This window comes from Xenopus laevis, chromosome 5S (assembly GCF_017654675.1).
Source record: "Xenopus laevis strain J_2021 chromosome 5S, Xenopus_laevis_v10.1, whole genome shotgun sequence".
Taxonomy (NCBI): domain Eukaryota; kingdom Metazoa; phylum Chordata; class Amphibia; order Anura; family Pipidae; genus Xenopus; species Xenopus laevis.
In genome coordinates this window covers 22,727,331-22,744,254 of record NC_054380.1, presented here as the reverse complement: position 1 = coordinate 22,744,254, position 16,924 = coordinate 22,727,331, and the positions used below count along the sequence as shown (strand labels likewise).

The 16,924-nt window shown below is 41.7% G+C and overlaps 1 protein-coding gene across 2 annotated transcripts in view; it reads left to right on the top strand.

Annotated features, from left to right (window-relative positions):
• Window positions 1-12,434: 12,434 nt before the first annotated feature.
• Window positions 12,435-16,924, top strand: part of LOC121394165 (potassium channel subfamily K member 12-like) — a 59,108-nt gene continuing 54,618 nt past the window's right edge. The window contains exons 1-2 of one of the 2 annotated variants that reach the window (XM_041564287.1): window positions 12,435-12,760; window positions 14,495-15,533. In XM_041564287.1, coding sequence (XP_041420221.1) covers window positions 15,191-15,533 — 343 coding nt within the window. In that variant the 5' untranslated portion in view covers window positions 12,435-12,760; window positions 14,495-15,190. The remainder of the gene's footprint in view (window positions 12,761-14,494; window positions 15,534-16,924) is intronic. The other variant, XM_041564286.1, reaches the window with a different exon arrangement.

Genomic DNA, 16,924 nt, shown 5'->3' with positions numbered 1-16,924 from the left:
TACTTTGCTTTAACTATCTGGTGGAAGACAAACTGACAATCTAACCTTATTCCCCTTAAGCAGCATTTTGGGTCCAACCATTCAGGGCCCATGATTTCAGCCTAAACGTTGTATATACAGTTTGTTTGTATATATAGAAAAATATCTTTACCAAACTATAAGGGCCAAATTTAACAACTTATAACAATAAGCTTGTCAGTTCTATGACTGTATCCCCGACAAACATGAGATTTCGTTTCATTGCTGATTTAGCTAATTACATCCTTGAGCTTCTCATTCGTCCCAGTGAAGGTCAGAAACTGCGCCTATATCACTGATGAGAAACAGACAGATTCCCTTTATCTACAGAATGACAAGCTGTCCTCTTTAGAAAATATCAAGTTAGGGGAACATCTGTATCTAGCGCTTAGATGAAGATAAATTGCTCTGAACCTATTGACCCGTTTAGAGTGATGAGCCAAAGTGAACAATAGGCAATACGTTTTTGTGGGTGACATATTTGAATGCCAATGATAGGGCTAAACCTTCCTAAGTATTAGTCACCGAACTACACTGTAGAAGCTTTTTTATTAGAAGCTACAGTAGTTAATTTGTTCCATAATTAACTAGGAGAGGAATGGGAGAGCCAAAACTATATTACTGTAAATTATATGTAAAATATGACATTCTTTTTACATTCTTTATTTATGGCAACTTCCCAATATTTCTGAATAATCTGTGCAATGATATGCTCTTTGCTAGAAATAACTAGTGATGGGCGAATTTATTCGCCAGGCGCGAATTCGCGGCGAATTTGCGCGTTTCGCCGCGAGCGAATAAATTCGCGAATCGTCCGCGAAAATTCGCGTCAAAAAAATTCGCCGGCGTCAAAAATTTTTTTTCGAAAAACGGACGCCGGCGCCAAAAACGGGCGCCGGCGCCAAAAACGGGCGCCGGCGTCGAAAAAACGGGCGCCGGCGTCAAAAACGAGACGCCGGCGCCGTTTCGCGAATTTTTCGCCGTTTCGCGAATTTCGCGCGAAATTCGCGAATTTTTCGGCGAAGCGAAACGGCGCAAATTCGCCCATCACTAGAAATAACATAAATGCAAGTTACACAATATATAATATTATTGGGTGTGTCCTTAAATGAGAAGCATATGGGGATTTTGGGGGATAACAAGCTGTGCAACTCTAGGAAGTGTCACCCGTGGCTACTAAAGCAAATAAAGTACAGTCTTACATCAAGTTGTGGCACCCACTAATTACAGGGCACTTTCAATTACCCAATGGGTAGAAAAAGAACATTTACTGTCAAATTAGTACGCTTTCTGTAAATTAGCCCTTTTGTCTTTGACTACCTAAAGCATGTAGTGTGTTAATGGTTCCTAAGGAATGCCTATTCTGGCCAAAGTGCTATGGCTCATGCAGTTTTCTTTAATAGTGTATATTTCAACAAAAACCACCATCATTTGTTATTTGGGTCCTTCTCAATTAAGGATGCCATATGGCATATAACTCACATTTATAGTCCAAGTAGGGCACATCCACTGCCATCCTGGAGTCAAGGTTCCTGCTCATTCCCAGCTGTTAACTGTTGTATAAGGGTAAGGCCACACGAGGAGATTCGGGGAGATTTTGTCTCCTGGCGACTAATCGCCTCGTCTTTAGAGCGACTATCTCCCCGAACTGCCTCAGCGTTTTCCCCATAGGCTACAATGAAAAGTCGCCTGTGCTAATGCACACACGACAATTCGTTTTCAATAGTCGCCCAAAGTTGCCTCAGTGAGACGAGGCGAGGCCAGGTGACAAAATCTCCCCGAATCTCCTCGTGTGGACTAGCCCTAAAAGACTGAGGAATGCATTTTCTCCAAACTTAAACCCCAACAAAACTAAGAGAAAATCATGTAATTGCTCTTTTGTTTACTTATCTGACCACAACACACGTATTAAGCATTGACTGTCCATTTCCTACGCCCATTATATCATGAGATCCGTTCTTTGGCTTTTTATTGCCTGTCATGAGAAGTTTAGCAGTTCTGCTGTACATTCTGGACTTGCAAAGCTTAAAAGATTTCCTGGAAATCGTATATTTTAGATCCCCGTTGAGCTCTGCGCATCCTCGGAGATGCAATGGTTTTATATATAATCCTTGAATTCAGCTCTTCTAGTAAATGCCTCTTCCTATCTGATGTGATGGCTCCTGGGACCCAATTTCTCTGAAAACATAAAACAAAAAGTACTAGTTTTTGTTTCAGATACCACTGAAACACAGGCCATCAGTCACCTGTATTGGAATTCACATAAACTGCAGTGCACTGCTCCTTTTACCCTTTAATATGCCCCCAAATTAGCAAAAAATGTATAAATAATATAACATTTCACATTGATAGTCATGCAATCAATAAGGAATTTGGCCAATTACAAGGCTAATGATTGGAATGCAATGTATTTGTATTTTCTTAAATTTGGTTCATTGGTGTCACAAGCTGGATGTTTGCATTGCCGGGTGCCGCATGAATGCAGGTAGGAACATATTAGAAATACGCAAATCAGCAGTTTAATGTGTTGACACAATCAATTTGGAAAGTGAGCAATGTAATAAATCCATCTCGTCTTAAAGGAAGGCTCTGCGGAGTCAGTTCTTGCACAGACAGGCATGGGCGGAATTTGAATGCTTAGTTGTTTGGGAAAAGAACAGGCAAGTGTAGAAAAGTGGCCTTTCGTTTAGGAAGTCTTGCCAAATGCCAGGGAATCACTGCTTCAGGGTGCAGGGCACCAGCAATCAGGGTTGGACTGGGCTGGCGGGACACCGGGAAAAAACACGGTGGCCCCGATACCCGCCAGAGCTCCCACAGGCCACTGATCTCCCTCCTCTGACAGCCCCTGTAGGGGGGTGTGGGGGCACGATGGTGGTACCAGGGGTACCAGCCCAACCCTTCCCGGGGTAGCTTCGTTTTCCAAAGTTGCCCGAAGTTTCCTTGTGAGACAACTTTGGGCAACTTCGGAAAACAGAAGCGACGCTTATGTCATCCCACCAGCGATTCACATTCTTTCCTGTGGGAAGGCCTTTCGGGGAGATTTGTTTCCTGCAGTAGCGAAGATTTATCGATTAGAGACTAACCTCCCCTTGTGCCACCAGCCTTAATAAAAATTGGGAAGTGCACAAGTTTTTCAGCCTAAAACACTCAATGGAAAGTGCATTTGAAAATATGTACAAAAGGACTGAAGCTCTCAGAGGACAATAAATGTGAGCGCCGGAGAAATAAAACACCCTTAATTGGCTGAGCGTGTGATCAAACAGAATTCCTTGATTACTCGTCTTTATCCCCTGTTTTGTTCTTCCAGCCCCTGTTTTGTTCTTCCAGCCTTTATTTGGATGCACTAATTAAGATAAGGCCATTTTCTTTTTGTAAGTCACTCACTCAATTCCCTTTGAGCGGCGGCACTTACTCCTTCTGCGATGGTGCTGTTTCTCTTTATGTGCAGAAATCAATAAGATTGTATTTATATTATTATGGAGTTTGCAGAAACTTCAATTGCTCATTTCTAGTCTACACGAGGCTACTGTCAATTGACTCCTGTAGAATAAATATTTTTCTTAAAGAGGCTGATTCCCTTATTCTTATGCCACCAGGCCCTGTGTGTCTTGCTTAACACCTTCAGCCCCACTATGCTCAACATAGTTGGATCATGGGGTCGTAATGAAAAAAAATGGCGGAAAATCCAGGAAAATGTAAAATCAGGGAAATGTATTGTGCATAATATATTGGTGGGACCGCCAATGTAAAATGAGGGAAAACTTTAAATCAGGGGATTTAAAATAAGGGTTCTACTGTACTTAACATTCAGTAACAATAACTTGGTGTTAATGAAATGACGAAAACCATCCAAAAAAACTACAATCCTAACAATATGGTTGGTATTTCCTGTCTTTTTTGGAGACTCTTCTCTTCCGGTAAACCTGCCCTCAGTATTGTCCATGCCAACTGTCCATACAGATGCACTTAGCATTGGACAGATAATCTCGAGTCTCGAGTAATGAAAGCTTCTCAGAACTCCAATTGTGCCTTATCTCTGCTGTGCAAGTGCGCCTCAACTTTACCGCTAATAAGATTAGGATAAAATCAATTCCATGTTTCTTAATGGAGTTCCTGGTATTTAATATTCTCATTGACTCCATTCAATGCGTACTTAGTGCTACTAAATTAAGCTCTGCATTTACTGAACATTGTGAATCAACTTTTCCCTTCTGTAGGATGTGGCCTAAGCAAATCTTAAATATTCAACTTATTTACCCAGAAGCTTGATGCAATCATATCCAAAAGGTAAATCTTTCAGATGGGCACTTTGTGCCAAGAATGGAAAGAGATATCAGCACTATACATTGTACCATAAAGGAATATGAAAGCAACACCTGCACTGCTATGTATGGTTTACACCTGTCCAGTTTTTACCTGGACAGTCCAGTTTTCAGAAGGGCTCCCTGGGTCAAATGGCCTGACCAGACAGGACCCCCCTAGATTATCATCCAATCACCACATCATTGTTCTGCCTCTTGATACCATCACTCTGCCCCATATCACAATCATGCCCCCTCCCCGTGATGTCAGTTCCCAACCCCCATCATGGCTTTCCAGATGGGGAAAGGTGACAACCCTACTTGCATAGTTTTATGGTATCTCCCTATAGAAGCAATAAGAACTCCAGGTTAGGTGTATCTACCATTTATTGTCCTGTTGGACTATATTTACTCCCTTTGACTTTAGAGCTGCTAGGCTACTCCCAATTCCAATGGTATCTTTTGTATACATATTATAACACAATAGGAAACCTTTGAGAAATAATAAAGATCACGGCTGGTCAACCAGAGAGACAATGGCTACTTAGTCTTAGGTCACACAAATAGACAACCCAAACCAGTAACATCTTTGCAGAACCTGGAGGAGAAAGCCAAAAAGAAAATAGATATTCCCATTTGACAAACAATTAGAAGAAAACATAAAAATTATAATATTCCCCAGAAATAGCAACGTACTGTATATCTATTTATGTATCAGATTATTTAGCTATAGAACCTTCCCTCCACCGCACACAAAGTTTAAAATACTAATAATAATAAGATGCCGGCATCTGGAATAACCATATAACTTGATTTTCAATCCTAATTTAGTTAACCGTGTAATATCAGAACTAATGAAATATTCTAATTAGAGCCGAAATGACAATACATAAAGTCTCAAGCAATAACAAATTATATTATTTCTGCTTCATTAGAAACAAAGGAATAACATTGCCATATAATCATTTATGCAGCGCAGTGTTTTAGATTTTAATATCTTTGTGTGATTTAATCTGCTCCTGAAAGCCAAAATATTTTCATACCAAAGAGGTCGATATCCCGAGTTTCAATTCTGTTATATCCTGCAAATTCACGGGAAATCTGATCAGCGGCAATTTCAGCCCTTCTAGAGATGAGACCTGCATAAATAGAAAGTTGAGCAAAGAACAGCTTTGTGTTTTACAGAGACGGAACAGTCGGGCTTAGTTAAAGGGACAACGTGGCCAGAATAAACATTTTCTGGTATATTATGTGAAACTGTATCATTTTTTTTGGAGAGGGGAGCTGTACTTACCTCCTGGTACTTGTTACTATTTCACTTACTTTTTTGGAAAAATAATAAAAAAGCCCTGCAATATTTTATGGTAAGGGATTCTAGATTCTAGATTAATATTTGATCGAATATCCTTCTAACAAAAAAACTTAGGAAAGCCTATGGGACCTGCCCCATAGGCTAACATTGACTTCGGTAGCTTTTAGCTGCCGAACTAGGGGGTCGAAGTTTTTTTAAAGAGACAGTACTTCGACTATCGAATGGTCGAATAGTCAAACGATTTTTAGTTCGAATCCTTCGTTTCGAAGTCGTAGTCGTAGTCGAAGGTCGAAGTAGCCCGAAAAATACTTCGAAAAGTTTTTTTACTTCGAATCCTTCACTCGAATTTAGTGAATCGGCCCCTCAGAATCAGAGCAGGTGTTTCAGAGGACAAAGAGCAAGAACCCTTTTTCTAAAGACGGATATGTCACAGACAGCAGTGCAAAATGGTATGTTTTGATTTACAAAATTGAGTTTACAGATGTTGCCCGCTCTATGGCCAAATGTTTGTAGGCACCTGCCTATCCAACATCTCATTCCTAAAGAAAGGGTATTGATAGGAAGTTTGTCTTCCCTTTGCTTTTAGAACAGCCTTTACCCTTTACTCTTCTGGGAAGGATTTCCACCAGATGTTCATATGTAAGAAGTTGGGCTATGATGTAGATCAGGCTGCTATTGGTATTCCAGGTCATTCCATAGTGTTCAGTTGGGTTGAGGTCAGCCTTTACCCCATGCTCTTCTTGGAAGGATGTCAACAAGATGTTGCAACGTTGTTGGTGGGATTTTCTTTGATTCATATTTAAGCGGTTGGGCACTGATGTAGGAGATCAGGCTCTTATTGGTACTCCAGTTCATCCCATAGTGTTCAGTTGGGTTAAGGTTAGTCCTTACCCTCTACTCTTCTTGGAAGGATTTCAACTAGATGTTGCAACATTGTTGGTGGGATTTTTTTATATTCATATGTAAGAGGTTGGGCACTGCTGTAGGAGATCGGGCCCCTGTTGGTGTTCCAGTTCATCCCATAGTATTCAGTTGGGTTTAGGTCAGCCTTTACCCTCTACTTATTTGTGGTATCAACTAGATGTTACAACATTGTTGGTGGGACTTGCTTCCATCCATACATGTGGTTGGGCACTGGTGTTGGCCAATAAGGCTGGGCTCACAGTCAGTGTTCCAGGTTATCCCACAGTGTTCAACTGGGTTGAAATCAGAAAATCAGAGCTCTGTGCAGGCCAGTAATGTTCAATCCAGTTCCAACTAAATTTGGCCATATGTGACTGCTAAACTGTACCAGTGCAGTTACCATAGCAACTAAAACAATATTTGCTTTCTTTTCCTAACTTGTAGTCAGCACTCGGCAGAGTTGCCATGGGTATCTGCACTTGTATATTCTATGCGAACCTTTGCTTTAAGAATGAAACAACAGTGCTCATCAAGCAAACCATGCACATCCCATGCAAAACCAATGGCAAATTAACACGAGTCTTAATATGTTCTGTCTCGGTGAGACACACACAGATATAATTAATTACTATTAACCCAACAGAAACAATGTGTACTCAACTTGATTAGAGAAGTTGGTGCCGGATCATCCCTGAATGGCATATGTGCAGCTGATTATGCACAGCACAGTCTGTTAACATAATGAATTATTAAATCATCTTGCAGCACATGCAATCATAACCATATGGCTATTGCTATATCTGTACTTATCTGTTCAGAGGAAATCTATTATTTTCAAAGAACTTTATTGGCTTCCCTAATAAGTCCATAGTCTGCAGGCATCATTGGTGGCATCCCGAGGAGCAGAAAGTGCAGTACCTAGCTGTGATTGCATTGCTGCCTAAGCCAACCTGTATGCGGCAGTTCTGTATTCAGAGAGGGTTGGTAGAGTCAAGTACCTGGACAGGTGCCCTCTGCAACAACCCTAAGCTTGTAAACCCATGAATTTACTCCCTGCCGATAGAAATCTTTACATGCAAGAATCCCTGCTTCTTGCTCTGGGTTCTTAAAATGATGCAGAGAGCTGCCTCCATAGACCAGCTCTAGTGATGCCCTTACACCTGCACTCGAGGTGCCCAAGAATGCTAAATTAGTCCTACAGTGAATAATATCTTCACATTTTATAACAATAAGCAGTGCCATTGATATGCATGGTTTATAAGGATTAATTTTAGAGGTTATTCATGTCAATTATTCCCCCCCCACACTCATGGTGACAATACACACTCACACACTGTGGAATCATGAAGAATTCCCAGCAGGATTGCTTTCATTCCTCTAAACTTACCTCCATAAGCATTGTCCCTAGTATCAATACATACCATGATTGTTCTCAGCCTCGATCAATGATTAAAAAAAACCTTGGTACTAGTGATCATGCCAGTGATAAAAACAACAGATCCCTCTATCTGCCTTCCAATAATTGTTTGTCCTTTAACCACAATGTGTCCAGTCATCCTCCAACATTCTATGGGGTGGTTTCATGGTCTATAAAAGAGAACAGCCCATGCCTGCTGTTCCTGAGCGTTTACCGGTTGGGTGTCACAAATACAATATCCGCTTTAAGGTGGCCATAGACACACAGATAATATCGTACGAAACTAATTTTTGTACGATATTTGGTGCGTGCATGATGGGAAAAGAGCAGACCGATATCAGCAGAAGACTTGGATATCGGTTGGCTCGTCGATTGGGCTGGACGGAAAATTTGATCAGGTGCCTTTGAAGGGACCCAAACATCGGCCATTGCTAATGCTGAATCATCAGATACAGGTAGAATTCTATTGTTTCTACCTGTATATCTGACAATTCAGCTCTACACGTGTGTATTGAAACGAAAGATCGTAATTGTTACGTCTATGGCCACCTTAACTTATCATCTTCCAAATAGTAGGGTTTCTTTTTATTTTTAGTACTATTTGCCCCAGATAAGTCCTGCTTCGTGCCCCAAGGTTGCTGCAAGGTTGTTATCCTTCCCAGTTCTCTAAATCTAAAAACTCAAAATATTCATATGTATGTGTATACTGAGTCAGAATCTGCTACCCAGAAAGGATCAGCTGGCTTTAACCAGAAACACAAGGCTTCAGTTGTAGACCATAAGGTTACATATAAAATAGTGTGTTATTTAGGGATATTAAATAAAGGGAAGCCTAAATTAAGCATTGGCTAGAATGTAATTTGGGTACTGGGGGCACTTATGGGCATCCGTCGATGAAACTAATATATAGAGGAACTGGGAAAGCGTCTGGGAAGCTGGGAAGGACAACCTACTGTAGCTAGGTCCTAGCTGTAAATATTCATTATATACAATGTAAGATTGATATAACTATCCTCGGACAATACAAGCGACGTGTTTGTGAGCTTGGAAAGCTTTTCACTGCAAAGGAAATTAAACTCGAGGAATTTCCTCTCTAAGGGAGCTGAGAAATGATTCATCGTTTGAATTAAAAAATAAAAAGGAGTTGCCGGCTTCAAGCAATGGAAAACTGTATATACTACTGTAACTGTATCTGCTTGTTTTATTCTCTAAATGTTCAGAGCTATTGATCCCAGGGTTTTTTCCTTTTGGTTTTAGAAGGAATTATCCTTTGTGAGATGTAAATGCTGCCCTGTAGGGAATTATTTGCCCTTTTCTCATTCGACATATGAGTTTCATGCAAGTGTTAATTATTATTTTTTCTTAATCATAATAGGAACAAACGAATGGAAACAATGGAACAAGTGCACCTATACCCTACATGACATGTATACAGGTATTGGACCTGTTATTCAGAATGCTCGGGACCTCAGGTATTCCGGATAATGGGTCTTTCTGTTATATGGATCTTCATGCCTTAAGTCTACCAGAAAATCATGTAAAAATTAAATAAACCCAATAGGCTGGTTCTGCTTCCAATAAGGATAAATTACTGTCTCAGACCCGGTCCTTGTCCTTGCCTGAAGAGGCTTCTAACTGCCCTCCCTGGCCCCCAGCATGCCTGAAACAGGTAGGTGTGGGGAGCTTTCTGGATAAGTAGTTTCTGGATAACAGATCCCATACCTGTACTGTATATTTTTCCACCCAGAGACAGAAACGTTGAATTAATGGACTTTGTGTACAGTTTTAATACTAAATAGCTTTATTTGATAGATTATTTCTATATAAAGCCAATATCAATTCATATAGATGCTGCCGCTTTGCTTGAGATCATTGCTCACACTCATGGTTTTTTTTTTCTCTTTTTCACATAAACATAAATCAATTACCTATGGTGGTTATTTTGCTCTGCTTTGCGCACTGTGGGTTGGAAATTCAATATTTGAAGGGTGACTGCTACAATATTCATTTGTTTTCTGAGCACATATGTGGAGAATTCATGTGCAAATGTGTCTCTTGGCTGTTTAAGGCATTAAAGGCTTGAATACAATGGAGAGTTCTCAGAAGTCATGAGGGCAAAAGTAGGAAGAACTAATTTACACACTGCTTTGTATTCCCATAACTCCTGCCTATCTGCAGTCTGGCTGCTACTGCAAGCTTCACTTATAGGACTGGTTCACCTTCAAGTTTTAACTTTTCATATTCTATAGAATGGACAATTCTAAGCAACTTTTCAACTGGTCTTCATTATTTATTTTTTTACAATTTTTTAATTATTTTTCTGACTCTTTCCAGCTTTTAAATGGGGGTCTCTGACCCCATCTAAAAAACAAATGTTCTGTAGGGCTACAAATATATTGTTATTTTTAATTGATTATCTTGATATTCAGGCCCTTTTCTTTTCATACCCCAAGCTCTTATTCTAATCAATGCATGGTTGCTAGTGTAATTTGGGCCCTAGCAACCAAATAGCTGAAACTGCAAACTGGAGAGCTGCTGAATAAAAAGCGAAATAACTCAAAAACCACAAATAATAAAAAATGAAAACCAATTGCAGTTTGTCTCAGAATAACACCCTCTACATCACACTAGGGGGCAGATTTATCAAGGGTCAAATTTCGAAGTTAAAAAACTTTGAAATTCGATCATCGAATAGACCAAATTCGATAGTCAAACTTTTCTTTATGAATTGTTTTGGCCGTTTTCGGTCGAAGTAAAATCGTTCGACCATTCGGTGAATCGATTGATTCGAACGATTTAATCGATCGATCGAACAATTTTTAAAAAAAATCCATTGACTTTGTAAAACTTAGCCAAATTTTGGCTATAGGTTCTAGGAGGTCCCCATAGGCAATTCGGCAGGTTTAAGGTAGCGAAGTGTCGAAGTTGAAGTTTTTTAAAGAGACAGTACATAGATTTTCGAATGGTCGAATATTCTAACTATTTTCTATTTGAATCAAAGTTGAATTTGGCCTATTCGATGGTCGAAGTACCCAAAAAATACTTCGAAATTCAAAGTTTTTTTAATTTGAAAATTCACTTCGACCCTTAGTAAATGTGCCCCTAAAAGTAAACTCAAAGGTTAACAACCCCTTTAAGACATGTAAGGATGTTTTCAATAAAATAAAGGTAGACTTTATCTCAAGACCATTTCGTGCTATGCACCCAATATACATTGGGACCACCTGCATGCTCCATTTAAGTCTTAGAATTCTTCATCGGCTGGTTGAAACCATCACCTTTAGGTCAACCCCTTTCCCTGTAAGCCTGGTGGAGCTGATGATCTTACAGTAGAATAACCTGGAGGCTTCTAAATGCGCCCCTGGGAAATGTGCCCTTTATTGACAAATGCATCATTTGATTTAAACACCCAGTTCTGCTCAAGCATTAAGCAGGTTGTTCATCGTAGTATGATATAGAGAGTGATATTCATAGACAATTTGCAATTGTTTTTCATTTTTTATTATTTGTGGTTTTTGACTGATTTATATTTTTATCCAGCAGCTCTCCAATTTGCAATTACAGAAATCTTGTTGCTAGGGTAAAATTTCCCCTAGAAACCATGCATTGATTTGAAAGACTGGAATATGAAACGGAGAGGCCTGAATAGAAAGAGGCGTAATAAAAAATAGCAATGACAATACATTTGCAGCCTTACAGAGCATTTGTTTTTAGATGGGATCAGTGACCAATAACCAATTTGCAATTGGTTTTCATTTTTTATTATTTGTGGTGTTTGAGTTATTTAGCTTTTAGCTGAGCAGCTCCACAGTTTGGAGTTTCAGAGGCGATGTGGTTGCTAGGGTTCGATATACCCTAGCAACCATCCAGTGCCTTTAATGAGAAGGTCAATAAAGAAAGAAAAAAAGTAGCCTCACATAGAAATAGTTTTTTTTGCTTCTGAGGGTCTGTGACCCCCCATTTAGAAGCAGAAAAGGAAGTGCAGTAATTCAGAAACAATAAACAACGAAGAGCAAAAATGGAGTCTATAGGAGATGGTCTTTCCCTAATTTGGAGCTTTCTGGATAACGGGTTTCCAGATAACAGATCCTACACCTGTACAGAAAACTGTTCTATTGGGTTGTTTTAATATAAGGCATTTGCAATGTGTTTTGCTGTTTAAGGGTGAATGCAACAGATTTATCCCCTTCAATGTAACCCTTCCCCTTTACCAGGCATAACAGGGTTAAACCTGGTGCACAAGTAAAATCCCCCCCCCCCCCCACGTGTTAAACTGAATGCAGAGAAACCTACATTATAATATGTGACCATTCAGCTCCAATAAGGTATTGATAGAGTTTGGGTTTCAGACTTGCTGCCTTCAGCCCTTCTACGCGCCAAATCGCCCAATATTCGCAGTCTCCATGGGAAGAGCCCTTAGTTACTGTGTTTCCAGCCATGACAGTGTCAGCTACACCTATGAGAGAGGGAGGAGCGTCCAGACCTTGGGCTGAGCTGAGCGCTTTAATTGCAGCAGCAGCAGGAGCAGCAGTCGCTACTACAGGAAGGCGGCTGCACCGGTTGCGAGAGGCTGCGGCAGATCAGTCGCTCGGGGCTGCGCTAGACTGAAGGCACTCTCCAAGGTGCTGAAGTGTCTGCCCGGCCACATTGTAGGCGGAACAACGGCGGCAGCGCTTTCTCCATCATGCAACAAAGAATCAGCCGACAGACTGAAGCTGAAGCCGCCTTTTCTACCTTTTCTTCGCTCTGGCACTGGGTAACTTTTGGCTGCAGTACTCAGTCTTCAGAAGAAATCCCCAAGGGCAGGAGGTAAATGTTCCCTTAACTTCCAGGCTACACAGGGATCCCTACAGGCACAAATTCATTGTTGCAGACCCCTTGTAGCTTCTTTATAGCTGGAAAGTAGCTATCAATTTTCTTAATTTCTCCCTTATATTATTGTCCTGTTACTTAACCGTGGATGTTACTGGACTACAACTCCCAGCATGCACAGTGGTGGATTAATGAGATGTGGGGCCCCTAGGCTACATTCACAGACACGCATGTAACCAGCGGCATAGCAACAAGGCGCCGGGCCCCCAGCAAAAGTATCTTTGAATACGATTGGACTGGTGCATTTTGCAGCCCCGCCAGGCTGCAAAATGAAGGTCCCTGCTGGCAGTCATCGGGGGCCCCCCCAACCTCCAAACAGCTGCCCATCCACCACACGCAAAAGACACTCATGCGCAAAAGCACAAAAGGCGTGCAATGAGCACAGTGTCGGACTGGCCCACAGGGATACCAGGAAAAGTCCCGGTGGGCCCAGGTGTCAGGGGGCCCTCATGCTGCTAAATATTTGGCCTATTTCATGGTCATTCCCTATTTCTATGAGAACAAAGTGGCTAAATAGAGGGTATAATATATTATAGTGTGTAAAGAAAAGGAGAATAGATGAGTGAGGAAAGGAAGAATAATAGCACTAAGAGTGGGTCCCTGGTCTAAGATTAATTGATGGGCCCTAGTCAAAGGTTTTTGGGTGGGCCCCTGGTGTCCCAGTCCGACACAAACACTGTGCATGCGCTGACTGCAATGGCCACAGCGTAAGAGCAGTTATTTATGGGCCAACTGATTAGGGGAACAGGTGTCGGCCAGTCCAGTCCGACCCTGTCTTTGAAGGGGACTGGCCAGGGAAACCCAGTGAGCCCCGACCGGCCCAGACCTGCTCCCTGTTCAGCTGTCCCATAAAAAAAAACAAATTGCAGGCCGGTGTGGCGGCATTCGTGCATGAGCACTGTGCTTCGGCGTTCACATCATGCACGCTGTGCGCCCCCGGAGGTTTGAAACCTGGTGGGCACCCCAATCGTCCCGTCCGACCCTGGGCCTGGCACCCCAAAACCACTCATTGGCTGATGTGCGCACACTTAAATTTTACGCATACATGGGTCCATCCTCCTGCTCCTACACCGCCCGCACAGGGACAGCGCTCATGAAATATTAGCTAGTATCATTGCTATAGAGGAAGAAGGCAGGCAAGACACATGCTTTTCTCAAGCACCAGAGCACTGGGTAGCTTTGAGTCCCCGGTGCTCCTTAGGATGCGGCTGGGCGGCTTTGCACCCCTAAAATCTTTCCCGCCCTAGGCCTTGCCACAAATCCAGGCCTGCTTGGATACAAGGCAGGAACTATAGAGTTCCTGCCTTCTTTTCCCAGCATGGGTGCCCAAACAGACCCAACATGGCAAATGAAAATAAATATTAAAAGAAGAGAAGATAGAAATAATAACTGAAATAAAAACTAGATGGGCCCCTGATCACACTGCGACCTAAGGCTACAATCTAGCGGAGCCTGTGCATCAATCTGTCCCTGAGCATGCATTAACCCTTGATTGCATCATGTTAAGGAAGTCTAGCACACGCAAGGTTAAGGAACAGAGTACAAGTACATTCATTTCACTGGGTCTTTAGGTTTTCTTTCACTTTCTATGATCCCTAGGGATTTATTTCCTTTTTACTGACACCAGACAGCGCATAAAACTTGGTAAAGTCTTGGTTTGTTTGCTTCAAGGTAATCCCAGAGAGCCAGGGAAGACGGCCGAGAAGCTGCAATGGCAACACTTACTGTGAGTTGTCACATTAGAGGGCAACGTGGATGGACATTTTAGGACAATTTACAGTGAGATCTCTGCGCTCGTAAAAACCATAAAAAAACGTTCAGTCGATTTTAAATGAACCATCAGCGACGAAGAGTTAACGGCAGCGCTGTTTAATTGAATTAAGGTGGTTTCAAAGAATCTACCCAAGCAATCACGAGGCGACGCCACCTGGGAGCACGTAAAGGAGATGAGATGCAGCCGGGCATGACAAATACATTTATGCATGCATGGGATACAAGTGCTCCGTAGTAAGAAGCCTGACTCATGCCATTCTGCTAATTCAAAGAGAAACAATCAATGACAAGGCTCTTCTGATGCTTCACCAAGAAACAACTGAGCTACAGATTCCGGAGAGACTCCAGTGCTGAGTTGCAGGTTTACTTCTATCCCTAACCCAACCCGTGACAGTAGCTTGAATTTGCCCATGTGACAGTTTTCAAACCAAAAATGAGAAGTGGAATGGAACGAGGAGCTGCTCTCTGAAGCAAGTTGGCAGAAGAAAGTGCATCGCACTCCAGGCGTGATATCCTTATGAATTGTGATCCGATGCCTTTCTATCCAATGAGGCGTTGGTTGCTCTCAGCCTTCCCCGTGGTGTTGAAATTTGGATGATGCCTGGAAGGAGAACTAAAACTTGCTGCTGCTTGCTGCCAATGAATGAAGACAACGGACGTTTTTTACTCCTTGCAGTTTTCATTATTCTCTATCTCATTGCTGGGGCCACTGTGTTTTCCACCATAGAGAGACCCTCAGAAGCTCTGGCCCATAACCGCTGGAATACAATACTGAGGAACTTTAGCCATACCTTTAACATCAGCATCCTCGAGCTTCGCACCTTCTTGAAAGACTATGAGACAGCGATGGCTGCAGGGATCAGGGCGGACGCCCTGAGACCCAGGTGGGACTTCACTGGATCGTTTTACTTTGTCGGGACGGTGGTGTCAACTATTGGTAAGGCTCAGTCTTTATGTTCCTTTAACCCTTCATTAGTTATCATGTGATGTAGATGAATATATTGCAATAGTTCCCTATATGTAAGAAGTGCAAAATACTTACGCTTCTATACTGAAATTATATCTTTCTTTACAGTGGAGCAGAGGATACATTACCTTGCACATGTTGGCAGTTACCAGTGCAGGGATAGAAGTGAAAAGCTCAGTTTTCAGGTTACATAGGAGGCAATATAACAGGCAGGGTTTGCCTGGGGGGAAAGGGGCTAGCTATCTAGGGAAGCAAGCAAACAGCATGAAGGCACCTTACTTCCCACAAAATTAGTGTTTACAAAATAAGTATCTTCTTCGTAGAGTTGTTGTTCAGCCAAAACAGCAGGGCATTGGCAAGGCTGACATGAACCTCAAAATTCTTGCAAAGATAGTTGAGCAATGCTTCCTCCTAGACCTCCCCTTGACCAAGTCTTGAGCATATCACATTCTCTATCCATGCATGGTCACAATGTGTCCTTCTCATTTTACATAAGTACTGCATTTGCAAAGTGATGTCACCAACAAAATATTTATATAAAGTAGAAGAAGGTCCAAGGCTCAGTTTGTTGCCTCTGTGCCTATTGGCTGGTCCAGCAGCTTTATGGAGAAGGCGCTTTCTCTAAGGTATTCACTATGGATGCACCAAATCAACTATTTTGGATTCAGCCGAACCCCCAAATCCTTCACAAACCGAATCTGAATCCTAATTTGCATATGCAAATTAGGGGTGGGAAGGGGACATTTTTTTACTTCTTTGTTTTGTAATAAAAAGTCATGTGTTTTCCCTCCCTGCACCTAATTTGCATATTGCAATTAGGATTTGGATTCGGTTCGGCCGAATCCGAATCCTGCTGTAAAAGGCCGAATCCTGGCCGAATCGCAAACCAAATCCTGGATTTGGTGCATCTCTAGTATTCACAGAAGAAAGATGGAGAAAATGTAATAATCATAGAGTGACAGAGGGTTGAAAAAGTGTTAGCAAATGACTGCATGGACTATCTTCTGATTATCTGATATCACTTACAGACAACCCTTGCTGGACTGATAGAGGGAGATAAGGAGAGGATAAACCGTATTGGGGACAGAGGACATTATATATTGAAGGGCATGGGGGGGGTGGGGGTTAGTCAGTGAAGGAATGGTTTAAACATATCCCAAGAATTCATCCATGGTATTTAGCTTGGGGTATGATGTCAGAAGAGAGAGAGAAAGGGATAGGGGGTATTTAAATGGGGATTAATTATGCTACAGTGAATTAAATATGGGCGGGTCACTTTAAGGTGAACATGAATATAAAGGAAAACTACTAAGTGATCTCCTTATTGTGTTTTCATTGCTGAAAAACAAACTAGTAGAAAC